Source organism: Rousettus aegyptiacus, unplaced genomic scaffold (assembly GCF_014176215.1).
Source record: "Rousettus aegyptiacus isolate mRouAeg1 unplaced genomic scaffold, mRouAeg1.p scaffold_m13_p_13, whole genome shotgun sequence".
In the NCBI taxonomy this organism is placed as follows: domain Eukaryota; kingdom Metazoa; phylum Chordata; class Mammalia; order Chiroptera; family Pteropodidae; genus Rousettus; species Rousettus aegyptiacus.
The window spans coordinates 47,805,102-47,819,342 of record NW_023416288.1 but is presented as its reverse complement, the minus strand read 5'-3'; the positions used below and the strand labels follow the sequence as shown (position 1 = coordinate 47,819,342).

The following is a 14,241-nucleotide window of genomic DNA, read 5'->3' as shown; positions in this document are numbered from 1 at the left end:
CTTAGAGTCACATTGAGACTACAGTGACGTAAGAACTAGGAAAGGACTTGCAGAGCCGGGCAGAGGGGTGGCCTGTGACCCGGGCTCGTTGTGCCAGGGCAGTGGCAGACTGCTTGCTCGGCCCTGTGCCTGAACCTGTCGGTCGACTCGAATGAGCAGCCTCAGCCGAGGCCCTCGCCGCCCCACGTGTCCCCAGACTCCAGGGGTCGGGTCTCTGCAGAGCCCAGAGGATGAACATGACCAGGAGTTTGCCCTCTGGGGGAGCCCGCGGGCACCTCTGTCTTCCCGGGGGTGGGTTTTCTTCAGACACCGACTTGTGCCTCATTCTTTTCGTGCTTAAATTTAGGACCCAGTAAAGGCGGCGCCCACTCCTGGTGCACACGGAGTCGTGTGTTGGCTCCGTCCTTTCTATGAGAAAGGACAGTTCCCAGACTCAGGCACCAACACAGCCGCGGTCCCTAGTGAGAGCCCCATAAAGCGGAGCCAGTGCAGGCAGGCGTGGTCCCTCTGCCAGCCCTGTCCCTGACGGCCAGGCGCGCTCCGCACAGAGCGGGGACAGTCACGCCTGAAGGAAGCCGTGACCAGCAGGAAGAGTGCCTGCTCGCCCCCCTCAAAAGAGGAGCCACCTGCTGATTAGAATGATTCTCACATCTCTTTATTCCTGTGCCTTTCTGCATTCCTCCTCCCAGGTTTCCTGTCCTAATTCACATTTCTTTCTTTTCGTACTAGAACACGACTTCTCAGAATGTAAGCAAACGGCCAATGCAGCAGATGCAGCCGACGGCTCCAAGAAACAGTAATCTGCGTGAATTGCCAATAGCACCGTCACACGTCATGGAAATGAGTAGCAGTCGCTGCTCCTCCACACCTGCAGCTCAGGTAAAGCCTACGACCAGCACGTCGCCGCCCCCGAGGCCCGGCACGGGGTCCAGGAGCGCACAGGCGAAGGCGGAGGTGAAGGGCAAGCCGGCGAGCCCCGGGGTTCAGCCTAAAGAAGACGCGAAGGCGGAACCAGAGGTAGGACTGCTCTTTTAATTAAAAAATAATATTTGGCCTCAGACAGGGAGCCTCGTATTCAGGTCGTACCTCCTGGTTCACTCCGATCCAGCGAGTTGTTCACCGAATCGTCTCACTTTCTCCAGCTGGGTCCTTCTTTTAACCTGAAGCCGTGTTCACGTAAGATGCACTTTTACTCTCAGTGGCTTGCAGTGTAAGATTTCGAAAATCGTTTGCACAGTTACAGGCGTCCACGGTGGACTGCGCATTCTGTGGGCGCCCAGAGGATGACTGTTTTAGGCTCTGTGGTCCAAACGTCTCTGGTGTTCGCTCAGCTCTGTCGTTTCAGCACAGAAGCGGCCGTAGACAGTCCGTGCGGCAAGCGGCAAGGCGCGTTCCAGTCGGGCTTATGACAGAGTCGCGTGTCGGGCCGGATTGGGCCCACGGGCTGCAGTTAGCTGATCCCTGGTGTATACTGTTTGGTGTCTGTGACTTTGTTTTACACTGAACACAACAGGATGATAGTGTACAGACTTATCTTTTTTTCTTTTGACCTTTAAACAAGATTTTTGGGGCGGGGTCGTTTTGTCATGTCTATGGATATGTATCGTTGCTGATTTTTAAATAGGTGTAAATGTGAGGAGTAAATGCAAGTCAGTATGTTACATGGTTTCCAATTGAGATCGTATTTGCACCTTGATTTAGTTTTGGTCTCTCGTTAAGTATTAGTAAAATCTATAGCTGGGACATACCTGTTGAGGCCACTGGTGTCCTAGAAAAGAAATGGATGTGCTTGCCTTATGCTCTGTGCCACTGAGGTCTGTCCCCTAGAAATGCAGGTACAGAAGGTGGGCAGTGTCTGTGGAACGGGTTCTGACCAAACACAGGCGTCTCGTGCAGGAGGTGAGAGGCCGGCCGTCGGAGTGACCCACCGTCCAGCATTAGGATCCTGCGCCCGTCACTGCACGAATGACAAGCCTCAGTTTCCTTAACTGCTGTGTTTGTGTGCCTGGGACGGGGTCTTGGTAAAAGTTACATAGACTGTCATGGGTTAGCATCGTGCATTATTAACGTAACATGATAAAAAAAACCAAGGGCATGAAGTGTTTCCTTAGATAAAAACGTAGGCAAGGCGTATTTTTCTAATTATGTAAAAAACCAGTTTGCACAGTTTATCTTTATCACTCAGTTAAATTTGCGGTGGGGCGGGGGAGGTAGTCAGGTTTTCTTCTGATAAACTAAGGCAGTTACTAAACGAGAAACAGAAACATGAAGTCAGAACATCTCGCTGCTGCGTAACAGGATCTGATCAGAAGAAGGGTGACTTTTGGTTTTAAAATCAGTATTTGAAAAAATAGTATAGGTTTACAGACTGGATTGAGATAGTTTACAAAAAAAGAAATCTGCCAAAAATTTCATCTGGTTTGGTTTATATAGCTAGCTCCTAACTTATATATGTAGACTGATTTGGTTCAGAAAAATTAAGTCACATACACTTTGCTTTTATAGTATAGTGACAGTGGCTAAATAAAACGACAGAAGTGGCCTTTGAGGCATACCACGAGCCCCGGCTGGCTGTTTTTCCGTGGTGGCTGGTTACGCAGGGTCCTCTAGCATCTTCTGCAGGGCCAGGCGGGCTTGGTGCATGAACTGGGACTTGCAGGTAGTCATTGTGTAATTTTTACCTTTTCTTTTAAAAATGTCTTCCATTTGTTTTGTTGAGGTAAGTGTGATTTATTTTTTTTAGCGTTCGCCCAACCTGTAATATAACAAAGGACAATTCTGTTCAGGAGCATGTCTGCCTATACTCTTGAACATATTTTAACTCCTCTTCTGGATTGTTGGGGACACACCCAGGTGGCTGCTCCTGTCCCCCCAGCCATCTTCCCCTTGAATGCCCCGCCCCGTGCACGCGGACCTCTGTGGCTCCCCACCCCCTCCCGTGCAGGCCCCATCCGCCTGCAGGATTGCCCCTTCTCGTCCCTTCTGCGTGGCAGTCAGGTAGCCGAGGTGGTCAGAGTCGCTTCTGAAATGATGAAGGCCTCAACTCTGTGTCCTGTAGGTCAAGGGCACGGGGCTCTGGGGGTACCAGCAGAGTCTTCCACTGCATTTTGGTCTTATTTCCTAAATTCTTAAGGTTTATTTGTTAATAGCTGATTTCTAGATAGATTAAATCCTATTTGTTTTTGAGGGATCCGTGGATAAGGATATCTACTACATTCTTAAAGAAAATTATTACAATTTTTAACGGATGCTTACCTTTTAATGAGCTTTCCTCATCAGATGGTGTTTATGAAAGTTACTGGACTCTTTCAAAGGTTTTTCCGATAGACTCCGAGACTGGTTTGGGGCCGTGTGGAAAGGCATTCCTCATGCACCATTACTATTCCAGCACTGCGTTCGGCAGCATTCTGATTCTGGGGGAGAGCACGAGTTCAAGGTCGGAGAGATTGACTCGTGCTGTTCATTATAACCAATTATTCTGTGACAAACGAGTCTGAGACCAGGCTGAAAACTCTGTACGAAAAATCAATAGTTGTAATCAGGCCTTTCAGGTCGTTGATACCCACCTTTTGTTGGTTCTTCAGAGAAGGGCCTGATAAAACCGGGACAGCGCGGCCTCCCCCCGTCACCACCTCCATGGGAAATACATTTTGATAGCGTAAATGAATAGTTTAATTGGTTTCAAATTTGTAAATGAGGGGAAATTTACATTATTTCATTTCCAATATTCTGATAAGATTTTCCAAATTAGCTTTAGCCATGTCATTTTTTTCTCCGTCCCCAGAGGGAGGAGCTGTCCTTAAGGTCTCCAAGCAGACGCCCAAGAGCGTCTTTCAGAGTTTGGACGAAGGGGTTTTGGAATTTCGTGTCCTCGCAGTTGGCTGCGTCGCCCTGCCCTGTGCCGCCGAGTAACCCTGCTTGTTCTCTGCTGCAGTTTCCCGACGAAGACGAAGAGACGAGGCTGTACCGCCTGAAGATCGAGGAGCAGAAGCGCCTCCGGGAGGAGATCCTGAAGCAGAAGGAGCTGCGGCGGCAGCAGCAGGCCGGGGCGCGGAAGAAGGAGCTGCTGGAGAGGCTGGCGCAGCAGCAGCTCTGCGCGCCCCCGGCCCCCGCCGAGCGCGGCGAGCCGCCGCCGCCGCCCGCCAACGGCACCCCGCTGCTGCCCTTCCCGGGCGCCCAGGCCCGCCCGAATGTGAAAAACAGACTTCTCGTGAAAAGCCAGGACGTCGCCGTTTCCGGCACTCAGCCCAAAACGTCGAATTTTGTGCCATCCGGTGCTAACATGCAGTGCCCAGGACAGCAGATGAAGCCGCTGAAGCACCCGCGGCCGCCCCGGACGGCCCCCGCCGGCCCCTCGCAGCACAAAGCCCTGCAGGCGCAGCCCGCCGGGGACGGGCCGCCGCCCCCCCCGCAGGCGGCTCGCGTGGCGGCCCTGCAGGCCCGACCCCCGGACGCACGGCCGGGTGCGAAAAGGACCGTCATGCACCGGGCCAGCAGCGGCGGCGGAGACGGGCCGCACGTCACCTCCAAAGTCAGGGTGATCCGGCTGTCGGGTGGGGTAAGTTGACGAGGTCCCCGGCGCCCCTTGCGTGTGCTCCCTGCACCGAACATCCCGGGCGCGGAGAAGGCTTCTCAGGGAGGACGGCAGCCGCTCCTGCGCGGGCGTGGCAGCCAGCGTGACAGCCACCGGTTCGGTCCCCCCAGCGGGGGCCGCACTTGACGCTGAGGCCTCATGAAAGGCCCGGGCGGCCAGCCTCCGTTAGACCGTTCTGTTTTAGCTGCTTTTTATAGGTAATTTGAGGTAGAATCATCAAGTTTATGTTAAAAATAAAATTTCCTTTATCCACAAAGCAGGTAATTTGTTGTGTGTAGCTTTAGAGTCAGTGAACACTGGGGTGGGGTGGGGTTGGGGACAGCATGTATGTGTCCTGTCTCCTTTTGAGCAGCATCGTTTCAAAGTCTGTTTCCTCTCTTTTCAAACCGATTTCCCTGTTTGAAAAAAAATTAACTGCATTCTAAAGTGACATCTCACACGCCCGCCCCACGTGCCTTCAGGAGCGGGGCACGCCTCACTCCTGTCCCCGCTTTGGAGCAGTGCCCGTTGCAGGCCACGTTCGGGAGGGCCCGTGGGTGCAGCGTCCCACGCGGGCCGTGGTCCCGTCCGGATGCGTCTGCGCGGTGCTCGCGTCCTCCTCCGGCTCCGTCGTCTTCACTGACTCAGGGACGGGCCGCTCCTCTCCCGCTTTGATTACAGGGAATAACGCAGCCAGTGCGGGACGGTCAGTGACCCCGGCTGTGCAGCTCGTCTGTGAGTTGCAGGAGAAAGGGGAGAGCTGCGGCCGCGGCTTTGACAGCAGGCCAGCCAGTGGCGCTGACTCTGCAGTGGCATGGCACTAGCAGTGAAGACAGAGCATCACCCGTGACGCTCATGCCACCCAGGCAAAGCCGTCCGTCCACGTGGGAGTGTCAGGCCACGTGTGGCAGCCGGTGCGCCTTGTGGGGTTGAGGACAGCTTCTTGCTCGATTACTTGAGTTTTAATTGCTTTTATTTCTAGGATTGTGGACTGCAAGTGTGCTCTGAGAAAATTTTTGATAGGATGATATGAATCGGAAAATCCATATTCAGCAGGACCCCTGATTTTATCCCGCCCAAGCCTGTTTGTTCCCACCTTCATCTGTTGCGATTTGAACTGAGGATAAGCAGGTGGCCTGTGGTCCGTCAGCTGTTCTGCTGTTGTATGAATTTGTTACCTTAGGTGAGAGCCCAAGGGTTATCAGTGCCCGCAGTCTCTGTGGCCTTTCAGTTTTGACCTTGTTTTCAGCACAGTTTGTCAGCGCCTCACTTTTTCCCTTGAGTTACGAGCAGGAGGGGCCGTGGGGCCAAGGTCGGGAATGGACTTTTCCCGCGACCGCCATGGCGGAGCTGTGTGCCAACGTGGCGGAGGGAGTCTTACGTGAAACCAGCCAGCCCTCTGCCAGACACTGGAGTAGTTTTTAGCTCTCTCTGATTCTTATGTAACAAGCTAACTAACCAACGTGTCCTCAGTCACCGTTGGGGTTTATTCCAACAGTTCCTCTCTGCGTGGTGGTCGCTGTCAGCACATCAGAGGACAAAGGTCTCGTGTGTAGCTCTGAGCCAGAACGAGCAGTGTTTCCCTGACGGCCGGGTTTTTTGTTCGCGTGGTAGGAACTGTTTTTAAGGGAGCGCGACTGCCCGTGTCCGTGATGCCCGGGGGAGGGGTTCCGCGTAGTGCTGTGTGCGCTCCCGTTTTTTTTCTGACTCCGTGTCCATCCCTGCTGGTCCCTCTGTCCAGCGGCAGAGGCGGCATCAGTGCCCAGGCTGTGCTGAGCTCGGAGCCGAACCGGGCGCCAGTTAGGCGCTGACGGGGCTTAGCGCTTGGGGGCTGACCGTGTGTGCTGGGCCCGTGCGGGCTGTTGTTCACGCGCGTCCGGTTTGTAACTAGTGTGGTTAATTAATGTGCGTTAACTCCTGTTCTCCTTGTACTTGGCTGCGGGCCCTGGACTTCTTTACATCCTTCTAGTACGAAAACACACTGCATGTCGTCGTCACGAGGCTTCCTGGAGAGTCGGCGTCATCTCCCTCCCTGTCCTCTCACCTGGACCGGCGTCCGGCGTGTTTCATTGAGTCACTGTTCGCGTGCGGTGGCCGCTTGGTCCCCGCAGTCGGTCTCCAGACAGCGCGGGGGCTTGTCGTCCGCAGTGCCGGTCCAGGGGGTGTGCCCTGGGGGCCGTCCTGGTCGGGGCGCGTGGCCCTGCGGGGGCCAGGAACCAGATCACCTCGGCACCCCGACTCTGACCCGGGACCAGGGGTGTCGTCCAGCCCGCTCAGGACTCCCCGGGCGCCCTGCCCCCGCGCGGTGGCGGTGTGTCTCCGCGGAGTCCCCGCTGTCGTGTGCCGTCCTGCGTCAGCTGCATCGCCGATCAGCAAGTAAGCCATCTTTGGATTTCGTTGAGTCGGGTGCTTTGACGGATGGCAGAGCCTGCGCTTAGGGCAGGTGTTTAAGTCTAGCCTCTCCTCGATAGCGTTGCCTTCGGAGTGGCATTCACTCTCCCTGATCGTGTGCCAGCTGTTGGGTTGTGGACGTGGACGCCTTTCAGGGAGAGCGTCACATGGCCTTCCTCGGCGTTGGGCCTCGCGCAGCCGCGGTGGCCGGGGCCGTGTGCGGTGGGCTCGCGGAGCAGGGTTCCGCTTCCGGCCTCCGCTGGCGGCCTGTCTGTTGCAGGAGGTTCAGAGACTCCTTTCCAGGGGCGGAGAGGCCGACGCCCTCCCCCCAGGGCCCAGCGTGCCCACTGCGCGCGCCGCTCTGGTGAAACGATGGCTGCAGGTGGGAAGACGCGGTTGGAGGGCTGGCCGTGTTCGCTGGTCTGTCCTCGGGGCCCTGGGCCGTCATTTCCTGTCCCTGAACCTCGAGCTCCAGTCTCAGCGGGGTTGAGGTTTCTAAGACTGCTGTGAGGAATGAGTTGATGAACCCTAACCCAAAGGAGAAACTTGGCAGATGCCTTTTGCCTTTCAGAATGCTCCCAAGCCTCTGCTAGAAGCACATTCTGTGACTGCACACCACCTGGTGGCGGTGGTGGCTGCCATTCGCAGGTGTTTAGCCTGTGCTCACGGCACCCTTGTGAGGTGGATGTGTTGTGCCCCTTCGCAGGTGAGTGAATTGGGGCTCTGAGAGGCTGTGCTCGTTGTCCAGGGCCACACAGCTGTGATGGTGAGAGCTAGGTGCCTGGATCCTGGGCATCTTGCCACCATTTATAGGAATTACTTTTGTTGCTGCTTTTTCCCATACTGTTACTTGCTCTTTGGTTAGAGATAATATTCTGTTTCCCAGGAGAGTGTATGGCTGTCACAGTTGATTCAGAAGCCTTTAGGGGGCTTCTGGAATAAGGGTGACGGCTAAGCGTCATTCTGCTGGCCAGCTGCAGTGGGTGGCGACTGATCGGGGTGTATGCTGAGGGTTTAGGGGTACGAGCAGGTGCCGGCTGTGGGTACGGGACTGGAGCGTGGCTGGGTCCCCTCATTCCTGTTCTAGACCCTGTGTGGGACGGCCAGGTAACGTTCCGGCCACCACACAGCCACCAGCCTGGCAATGTGACGGCGGCGTGTCCTGGCTAAGCACAGCCGTAACTCACCGTGTGCTTGAGTGTGACTTAGAACATTTCTGCTTGAATTAAATTAGGTTTAATTTTGTATCTAAAAGATCAGGGTGAAAACATTTTGAAATTTAAAGGGACCTTTTGTTACGAGGCTAATGAATACATACGTGAAGTTCAGTGTTTTCCCACATATTGTCCGGATTCGTGGGGTGAGATTACAAAAGGAACAAATTAATGCAGCTTATGAAGTGTTACACGTGGGCAGATATTGCTTCTAAATGTCATGTGCCTTCCTGAATAACATTTATGTTATTTACTTAAAGAATTATTTGATGGAATGGTCCGCTTTATTAAAATACGCAAATATTCTCCATTTGCTCATTTCTCAGAAAGCTACTTAAAAGTGTTTAATTTTCAGAAAACAGAAAGCAGCCTTGTTAAGTCAGAGTTTTGTCCGTAACCAATACGTGATTCAGAAACACTAGTAACTATAAAAATATAAAATGTGCGCTTTGTATAAACTTCCCGCGGTCGTCCTCAGCCGCGCTCGGCGATTCAGCACGAGGAGTTGGCGCAGGCACGCGCCGCAGGAAGGCCCCGTGCTGCGGGAGGTCATTAGGCCCCGGCCCTGCCTTCCGGGTTAGGGGGACGGGGGACGTTTGCAGTGGCTGCATCGTGGCGTCATGTGCCTGTGTGACTGGTTACCTGGCCCGAATGGACCCGGTCTCCTCCTCGGGAAGCTGAAGCTGGCAGTCCCCCAGAGTGACCGTGGGGTTAAATGTCACCAGCCGTGCGAGCTGAGTGGCATAGCGCCCGAGCACGTGGTAGCAGCCCAGTGAGCGTTGCCACCCTGTCCTGGCAACGTAAGGAAGAGAGGTATGGACATTTGAAGAATTTGGCAGCCACCGAAGTCAACAGCGCTTTGTTCTGCTGGACACAGGGACACGGGAGCAGCGCAGGCCGCCCGGGCGGGCGGGCCAGCCTCCCCCTGGCAGGGTCCCCCGGCAGAAGGCCTGCCGTCGGTGCGCGCTCGCCTTTGGGGTCGGACTGCGTTCGTAGGGTTCTTCCCTGCCTGCCTGCTTGGGGGGTTCCCAGGTGTTCTCTGGGAGGCGGAGGGAGAGGCGATGCGCACGTGCCCGACCTCGTGCGGGGGCGGGAGGCGTTTTAATTTCTACATAACTCTAAGAGCAGTTGCAGAGACGGCGCGGAACGCCGTGCGCTCTCCATCCGCTCGGCCAGCCAGCTGCTTCGCGCTCCGCCTGCGAGGACGGAGCACAGCCGGGGACGTGTTTGTGCTTAGGGACTCGGCCCCGCGTGCCCATCACTCATCGCCCAGGTTCTGAGCGAGCCCTGTGAAGATGCTGGGGCCGGCCCGGCATTGTTGCCCGTAATAGGGACCCGCTCCGTGAGGCCCGCGCGTCGCCTGACAGGGAAGTAGGCCTTATCAGAAGGAGAATTCCTGAGAGGCCTCCCCAGGACCCTAACCACTGTCCTTCTGTGTGTCCTGACAATGTTATCTGTCCTCTCAGTGCAGGGTATCAAATGTCTGTCATGAGTACAGAAATTAATTTAATGTCACCTGAAGACATGCAATTAATCTTTCAGAGGTTTTCATAATACCTTTACAGAAAGAGTTGCCAGTTTGGCGGATTTGGATTTTGGGGTTTAGAAGAAGATAAGGAAAATTAATTTTTCATCAGGGTTAATACGAGCTAGCAGGGCCACAAAGGCTGAGAAAAATGGTTGGGGAATTTGTCAAGTGTTGTCACTCTAGAATAATGCTGCTTAGCATCTGATAGGTGTAATCAAGAGTTGAGATTTCTATAGAGAGGGATTAATCAATTTGCTCACTAGTGAATGCGAGTCAGTGATATCACTTCTTCATGGGGTTTAAGAATGAAAATAAGATTTGATCTGTCAAATTGCAAGATGCCCTGACAGTATCAATGGGCCTTTTTATCTGTACGTTTAAACCGTTCATTATGAATATATTTGTCCCGCGAACGTTGGTGGCTACAAGCCACATTTTTTTGTTGATTAAGCTGATAAAAAGTATTCCCTAAGCTTATTTTCAGGTATTGCCTCTTACATTTAAGAAACACTACTCTAAACATACATCTTAGAGTTTTCTTTAAAAGATAATCATTTATGGAAAAAAAAACAACAAAATATTTCCGGTTTGGTCTAAGATAGGCCAGACTTACTTCTCATCTCTTCGGGAGGAAGTGAAAGATATTCACAGTCGTGTCTGAACACACTGCTGTGTAAGGAGTTCAGTGAACTCTTGCCGCCCTGGGGAAATTCACTTTCAGAATGAACTTAACTTTTTTGGAATAGAATGTAATCTGTCATCTGCAGATGACCGGTTGTTTCCTTATGTTAAGGTAACAGGATTCTGAAATTCTTAATGTGAATTGACAGTATTTTTGAACTTACGTAACTAAGTACTAGCCATTCTAGGATCTCTTTCAATTCTGTAACTACGTGGACAAATCATTTGAAGACCCCAGAGTAAGTCCACGGGCGGCCCCGGTTTGGGGTTTGGCGTGGCTCGCACTCTCCTTGCATCTGCGTGAATGTGGGCGTGAGAGTGCGTGCGCAGCCACAGCCTCGCAGTGAACAGTTTTTGACTCTTTCCTAGTGTTAACTGAAATAACCCTGGAATTTAAAATTCCTCCCAGGAATTAGCTTTTCATTTTGCTAATTTGAAAGAGAGTAATAATTTTCTCAGTTGGAAACAAAGCCAGACTTTGATTTTCTTATGAAGTGGAGTCACTTCTTGTTTTACTTAAGCCCTGCACGCTCCGTGTGGTTTTCAGCAAACTAAAGCCCAGCGTTCTAGTTACCCGATCGGATGGCGGTCGGTCCTTTCTCTCTCTCCCGTGCTTGCGGAGTGTGGGATGGGAGGCCCGCCCTCGCCGTGGGGGCGGCCAACTGCAGAGCGGCCCGGGCGCGCTCCCACCTCCCGGGAAGCGGCGGCCAGGAGCGGGGCTGTCGTCCTCACAGTCCCTGCCTGAAGCGCCCCGTCTCTGTCCAGCATGGCCTCAGCGGGAGCTTGTCCCCCTGCCCTGCCCCTGATTCCGTCCTCTGTTCTGAGGACGCCATGGTAAGCAGTGGCCACACATAAAGCCGCACGCGGCCTGGGGGCGCCGGGGACTGGGGCGCTGGGGACTGGGGTGCTGGTTCAGGCCGCCGCCTCAAGTGAACAGGCCAGGCGGGGGCGCCTCCCACGCAGGGAGCGGCTGGCGAGAGGCCGGGGTCACTGGCACCCAGAAGCTCCCCGGGGACGGGTGTGCGGACTGGGCCAGGCTAATTCGAACGGGATTGGTCCCGAGGAAAGAGCGCTCGGCCGGGCACCACGGGGGCGGCCACGAGCTGCCGGCCTTCAGCCGGCCGACGCAGCCCTCCCGGCCCTGGCCTGCGCGCGTCTTCCCGGCGCCTGCCGTCCGCGCACCTCGCTCCTTCCCCCTCCGAGTGGGTCTCCGCCGCGTGGACGGATTTCCTTCCGGTGCTGGGCCAGCCTCGCACCCCGGGGTCGGCCCGCCAGGTCCTGGCACGGGGTCCTCTGCGCTGCCGCGCCAGCCTGCTGGCGTCAGGGCAGGGTCTTTCACACGTGTCCCTGACGGAGACTCTGCGTCTGTCTTTTCTTCTGAGGCATCGGCGTAAGAGACCAGCTTCAAGGAGGGAGTGGGGAGCGCTCTGCTTCCTGGAAGAGGCTGTGGGTTGGTCGTCTTTTTCCCTTCAGTAGGTGGTGAATTCGCCAGCCGATCTATTTGGGCCTGGGTTTTTGTGGGAGGTTTTTAATGATCAGTTTGGTGTCTTAGATTTTCAGATTGTTTCTTCTTGAATCAATTTTGGTATCTTGCGTCTTTTATGGAATTTGTCCATTTCACTTAAATTGTGTAATTTGTTGGTGTCGCTGTTCACAGTAGCCTTTGAACTGCTGCAGTGTTCCTTCTGATGATCCCTCTTCCGTTCCTGATGTTGGTCATTTGTATTTTTTCTCCTTTTTTCTTGGTTAGCGTAGTTAAAGGGTTATTAACATTCTCGATCTCAAAAATCCAACTTTTGGTTTCATTGATTTTTTTCCCTCTATTGTTTTTCTGTATATGACGTCATTGCCTTTCCCTGTGGTTTTATCATGTTTTTCTATTTTGGGTTTGATTTTTTCCCCATAGCTTCTTTTCCTTTGATGTAACCGCTTTAGTTGCATCCCCTAGATTTGATGGGGCGATTTTCTATTTTCATTCAGTTTTTGTTCAGTATTTTATTCTTACTTCGTAGCCTGGTCTCCGAGGGGTCGGCCCTGTGGCACAGCTTAGCGGTCCGCCTTTCAGGAAGGGATCGTCTCCAGGGACCTGGAGCCCCCTGGGCTCTCACTTCTGCCTGCGCCCTCAGTCGCCCTTTCGTTGCCAGGGTTTGCTCGTTAAGTTCCTCGGATTTCTGGCTGGTTGACGGTCGTTCCAAACAGGATGGAGGCCGGAGGCCAGCAGGTTTGTGGGCGCTGCGTTCCCCGTTCCCTCCACTGAGGCGGCCGCCCCTGCCGACGGCGTCGCCGGGTTCTGGGGTGCCCTCCCCGCCCCACGCGCTCAGGAACAGATGTGGCCCTGTTTTCAGTTCCGCCTCGTCAGTCTCCAGGGTCCCGGAATGCTCGTTCTGGGCACTTTTGTCCAGTTACGTGCTTATGTTGCGGGGAGAGGATTTGACTGTCTCTCCGCGCTTCCACAGCCAGGAGTCCCATCCCGCGTGACGTTTTTAATCTCACCCTTTTCCCTCAGGTCCCATTGGTTTGGGCAGTTTTCACAAAAATCTCACGTACACCTGTCTGGCGCCAGCCCCTTTCCTTTCCCCTGGTTCCATTAAACTGTTTCCAGAAGACGGGTTCGGAGGGGACAGAGAGAGAGACCGGAAACACACGGGCTGCTTCCGAGCCGATGTGCCAGGCTCCTGTGGGGATGCCTGTGGCTGAGCGGTGCGTAGAGGAAGTCAGCGACCTCTGCGGGAAGCGCCCCGATCATGCCGGGGGCAGAGAGGCTGCTGGTGAAAGTCAGTCCGCTGCTCACGTTCGCGCATCCGTGTCCGTCAGGGCGACACAGTTCAGCAGGGCAAGGCCTGACTTCCCTGCTGGCCACCAGCTCCCTGTTGGAAGGATGCCACACTTAACACAGAGTAGCTGGCGGGCATATCCGGAGGCTCGTGCCACCCGGCGTGTCGTGAGCGTAGGAGTGCGGCTTGGATGCGCGCTTGCTTCCTAAGCGGGGAGCAGCTTTTAGGGGCAAGGAAGGAGCGGAATGCTAGTAAAGCCCAAACGCTGCATTTCTTTCTGGTCCTTGGAAAGCTCTTGCTGGGGCAGCCGAGTCCCTCCCCTGAGCTCAGTGGCCGTGGCTGTGGATGGCACTCGCGACTCAGGTCGCGGGAGGACGGGCGCCTGGGTGCTCCCCGCCTGCAGCGCTGGGCCGGAGTGGCGTGTTCAGCGCAGTGCTCGCAGGGGAAGTGGGGCTGGGGCGCGGCCAGGGACCCCGCGTCGGGACGATGGCTCACGTTAGGTTTGAGTAGGAGCCAAAGGTTTAAAACGCTGCTGGTGCGAACGCGCAGATGGTGACACACTGGCCGCCCATGCGCATGGGAAGCGAGAAGTATCTTGAAAGTTCAGCGGTATTTCACTGAACTTAAACAGCATTTGCTTTAATTACAGACCCCCAGTGGATACGGTAGTCAAAGGCTTAGTGTCTGGAATTTCAGAAACGTTATCGAAACCCAAACGCTGTCTAATGAGACCCTGCCCAGCGGCCGGTGCAGTGACGGGTGCGGCATTCCCGCGTTGGCTGCTGTCCTGCCGCCACCGAAGCCGCCGGGAGGGCCGCTGGCCGCGCGCGGGGGGACTGACCAGCCGCCGCCTGTCCTTTCAGCAGGGAGGAGAGAGCGACGGCTTTTTTCACCCCGAGGGCCAGCCCCAGCGGCTCCCCCAGCCCCCGGAGGTGAGGCAGCAGCCCGTCCGCAAGGTGACGCTGACCAAGGGGGCCCTTCAGCAGCCGCAGCACCTGCCGGTGGGGGCCCACATGCACCCGGCAGGCCCGCCCGGCATCAAGAGCATCCAGGGACTCCACCCGGCCAAGAAGGTACGCC

The 14,241-nt window shown here is 54.9% G+C and overlaps 1 protein-coding gene across 7 annotated transcripts in view; it reads left to right on the top strand.

Annotated features, from left to right (window-relative positions):
* RBM33 (RNA binding motif protein 33) overlaps nucleotides 1-14,241 on the top strand; it is an 86,191-nt gene that overhangs the window by 58,405 nt on the left and 13,545 nt on the right. For 3 of the 7 annotated variants that reach the window (XM_036230607.1, XM_036230609.1, XM_036230612.1), the window contains 3 exons: nucleotides 730-1,017; nucleotides 3,935-4,558; nucleotides 14,025-14,234. In XM_036230607.1, the coding sequence (XP_036086500.1) occupies nucleotides 730-1,017; nucleotides 3,935-4,558; nucleotides 14,025-14,234 (1,122 nt within the window). The remainder of the gene's footprint in view (nucleotides 1-729; nucleotides 1,018-3,934; nucleotides 4,559-14,024; nucleotides 14,235-14,241) is intronic. The other 4 variants (XM_036230608.1, XM_036230613.1, XM_036230611.1 and 1 more) reach the window with 2 other exon arrangements.